Below are 3952 nucleotides of genomic sequence, written 5' to 3' on the forward strand. Positions count from 1 at the left end.
CACCCTGCTTGCACATACATACATACATACATACATACATACATGCATGCATACATACTTACGTACATACATACATACATACATACATACATGCATACATACATACATGCATGCATACATACTTACGTACATACATACATACATACATACATACATAAATACATACATACATACATGCATACATAATATTATGTGTGTGTGTGTGTGTGTGTGTGTGTGTGTGTGTGTGCGTGTGTGTGTGAAGGTGCAATGGTCCAGTGGTTTGGGCGGCGGACTCGCGGTTTCGATTCCCAGACCGGGCGTTGTGAGTTTTTATTGAGCGAAAACAACTAAAGCTCCACGTGGTTCCGGCAGGGGGTGGTGGCCAACCCTGCTGTACGCTTTCGCCACAACTTTCTCTCACTCTTTCTTCCTGTTCCTGTTTCTGTTGTACCTGCATTTCAAAGGGCCAGCCTTGCCACACTGTGTCATGCTGAATCTCCTCGAGAACTACGTTAAGAGTACACGTGTCTGTGGAGTGCTCAGCCACTTACACGTTAATTCCACGAGCAGGCTGTTCCGTTGATCGGATCAACTGGAACCTTCGTCGTCGTGACCGGCGGTGTGCCACGTCATATATATATATATATATATATATATTTACAGAGAGAGAGAGAGAGAGAGAGAGAGAGAGAGAGAGAGAGAGAGAGAGAGAGAGAGATGCATTCAAATTTTTCCTGTCGTTCAGCAACACAATTCATCACCTCATCATCTTTACTCGTGGCCTATGCACTCAGCCTTCCGACCCTCTCCACCGCAATTCATTTGCATACTTTCACACAACGAAGCACACTTGTTTTTGCCCTATATTTTTCTTTCTCATTTCTCCCCTCCTCCTTTCTTCTTTTTTCTATCTTTCTTTCTTTTTCATAACATGTATCCGTTTACTTGACACTCAGTCCTTCCTTACCACTACCTGAACTGCTTTTCCACTTCCTGCAACGACTTTGGCCTCATAATCAGTACTCAGGAAACAGGTTATATACCAACCTGCTCCACAGAAGCCGTATGTGGGTGGTGCCACTGTGAACATTGACGATAAATTTCCTGAGAATCACCCGGCAAGACAAGATCCCAGACAAGCATTTAAAGAATGTCCAGGTTCCAAACGGAACCTGATGCTTTTGGGACTTGAGACTCGGTGGCTCTTTTCACCCTTCTCCACTGTCATCCAATAGCGCATCACTTTGCGATGTATGGTACTTTGGACGGTGGCGATAGGGATGTTGAGTTTGACAGTTTATCCGTCTCGATCTACCAAATGTCTGACCTTGTTGATCTTTTCCTCAGAGTAGTTCACTCTTTGTTAGGTATAAGTCCAGGAATTTGAGGGGAGAGGCTTAGTCGATACCATCGTCTCCACATAATATATACATTGCTTATGTGAACTCTTGTTTCTTCTTTGAATACCTAAACATATAAACGTAGTTATAGCCATCTGGTAAAAAAAGTTTGCTTCAAAACTTTTTCGGTTTCGATCTCACCTTGAGTAGCAGTCTTTTACCATAACTTTATTTTGTTCAATAACTTATGAGTAGAATTTAGAAATGGAAACTGCGCAGAATCCTGTATTTTATATGTGTGTGTATATGTGTTTGTGCGTGTGTGTGTTTTGCGTATGTGCGTGTATGTGTTTATATCTTCCATTGTATATTGACGAATTATATAAACACCGATGAAAGAATGGTGCTCTTCTAAAAACCCTCATCATGTTACAGATACTCTGTTCACTAGAAATGCGGTAAACTTGTGGTTTACGCCTTTTACAAATCAAAATTATAAGTGTATAAATCTCGGCTAATAGCGACACATATTACAAGAAAAATGCATCAACTAGAATTTTGTTGAGTTTAACATAAAACAAACTACCAATACCAATATCTTGTACATAAGTTGAATGAAAGTAACGGGACTGTGTGAATCTGTGTGAATTTTTTTTGTTTTAAAAGCAAATGGCTTGTCGAAGTATATATTCAGACGTAGAGTTAAAGTTTTCATGTTTTCTGGAGTATCTTAAAGAAATGGGCAATTTTTGGATTATTCTTGTTGTATGATACGAAATTATTATGACATTAAGAGTTACGAGACATCGCAATCCGATCGGAGAGGAAAAAGAAAGCACGCAAACGCACTCACCCATACTTGTATTCGCACGCACATACTTATACACAAGGTGTAACTTCAAGGAATTTATTGGGTTTTGTACCAAAAGTATATTTAAAATAATTCGAAGTATATGTAGCAGTTTTAGTATAAGGCATCTATTTTGGCACACGCATTTTCAAGTAAATAACCACCCAAACATCGGTTTAAAATTTGGGCACAAGGCCAGCAATTTCGGCAGTGGGGTAAGTCGATTATATTGATCCCGAAAGGATGAAAGACAAAATTTATTATTTTATCGATCCCGAAAGGATGAAATGCAAAATGGACTGCAGTACAATTTGAACTCAGACGGATTAACAACCACCAAGTATTTTGCCCGGCGTGCAAATGATTTTGCCTGCGCGCTGCCTTGGATAACCACGTACTTATTAACAGCTTTTGTTACGTTCTTTGGGGTCAAGAAATTAAACTTCTTAACTGGGTTGTGAACACATTTTTGAATAAATATTACCACAAAATTGTTAAAAGTTTTACAGCAGAAGAAATTTTCTCTAGCAAGATCTCGACCGTGATGGAGAAATTATTATCATAGTAATGCCACTAACGTTTGACAAATAAACTTTCCTTTTAAACGAGCATTTTTCGTAACTTGTACCTCAATGAACTTAACGCGTTATTTTTGTATGCATTAAACTTATTAAGTTTATTTTAATTGTTGTTGTTGTGACGACTAGTCCGAAACCGAACTTCTTGCTTTGTCTTTATCATTATGCTATTTTTGATTTTCCTTTCAGGAAGCAAAGAAACAGCTTTCATTTATGCTATTTTGAGCGCTGGCGTTGTACACGCCGTAACCCAGTCCTGTAGTGCTGGCAATTTAACTGACTGTAGTTGTGACATGAACCGATATGGCGAAAAGGATGGTGAGGGCTGGGAATGGGGAGGATGCAGCGACAATATTCATTACGGCACCTGGTTCTGTAAGATGTTTGTGGACGCGCCCGATGCAAATTCCAAACGTGACACACGTAACCTCATGAATATTCACAATAATGAAGTCGGCAGAAGGGTAAGTAAAGCAATCAAGAGTTTGCATGTTCGTAAATGTTGATCTTGCTCGATTCGGTCACACTCTTTTAAGGATTTGCTTACTCTTGATCTCACCAGTTCTTTATTTCAGTTTGTAAGAGTATTGGGTATCAGATTCCGAAAGACAGAGAAAGACGAAAGATAGGTATATAAATCGATGTGTGTGTGTCTGTGTTTTGTGTGCGCTTTCGCGATCACAATGACAGAGAAGGAGAGAATAAAAGAAAAAAGTATATATATTATAGATAAAGAGGTAAATACACATAAATAGATATTTACATATATCTATACATATATTTGTGTATATATTTATATGTGTTTATATATGCATGCATATAAATTATGGGAAATGGCAATATCTAACAATGATCAGTGGCATCATTCCAGACAGGTAATCTGCGGACTAGGACTTGAGAAATGTGTGCTAGTAGGCATTTGATTCTATTTGTGCGTAAATGTATATTGTATAATTACATTCATGTTTATACATGCATGTAGACATGTCTATATGTTTGTCTGTCAGTTTTTCTATCAGGAGTGGCGCAGGAGTGACTGTGTGGTAAGTAGCTTGCTTACCAACCACATGGTTCCGGGTTCAGTCCCACTGCGTGGCACCTTGGGCAAGTGTCTTCTACTATAGCCTCGGGCCGACCAAAGCCTTGTGAGTGGATTTGGTACACGGAAACTGAAAGAAGCTCGTCGTATATATGCATATATA

General features: G+C 39.0%; 1 protein-coding gene across 1 annotated transcript in view; it reads left to right on the forward strand.

Moving 5' to 3' along the window:
• The window catches only part of LOC106871965 (protein Wnt-16), a 254870-nt gene that overhangs the window by 157623 nt on the left and 93295 nt on the right, over nt 1–3952 (forward strand). The window contains exon 3 of the mRNA XM_052973214.1: nt 2940–3214. Within this exon, the coding sequence (XP_052829174.1) occupies nt 2940–3214 (275 nt within the window). The remainder of the gene's footprint in view (nt 1–2939; nt 3215–3952) is intronic.

This window comes from Octopus bimaculoides, chromosome 15, assembly GCF_001194135.2.
Source record: "Octopus bimaculoides isolate UCB-OBI-ISO-001 chromosome 15, ASM119413v2, whole genome shotgun sequence".
Taxonomy (NCBI): domain Eukaryota; kingdom Metazoa; phylum Mollusca; class Cephalopoda; order Octopoda; family Octopodidae; genus Octopus; species Octopus bimaculoides.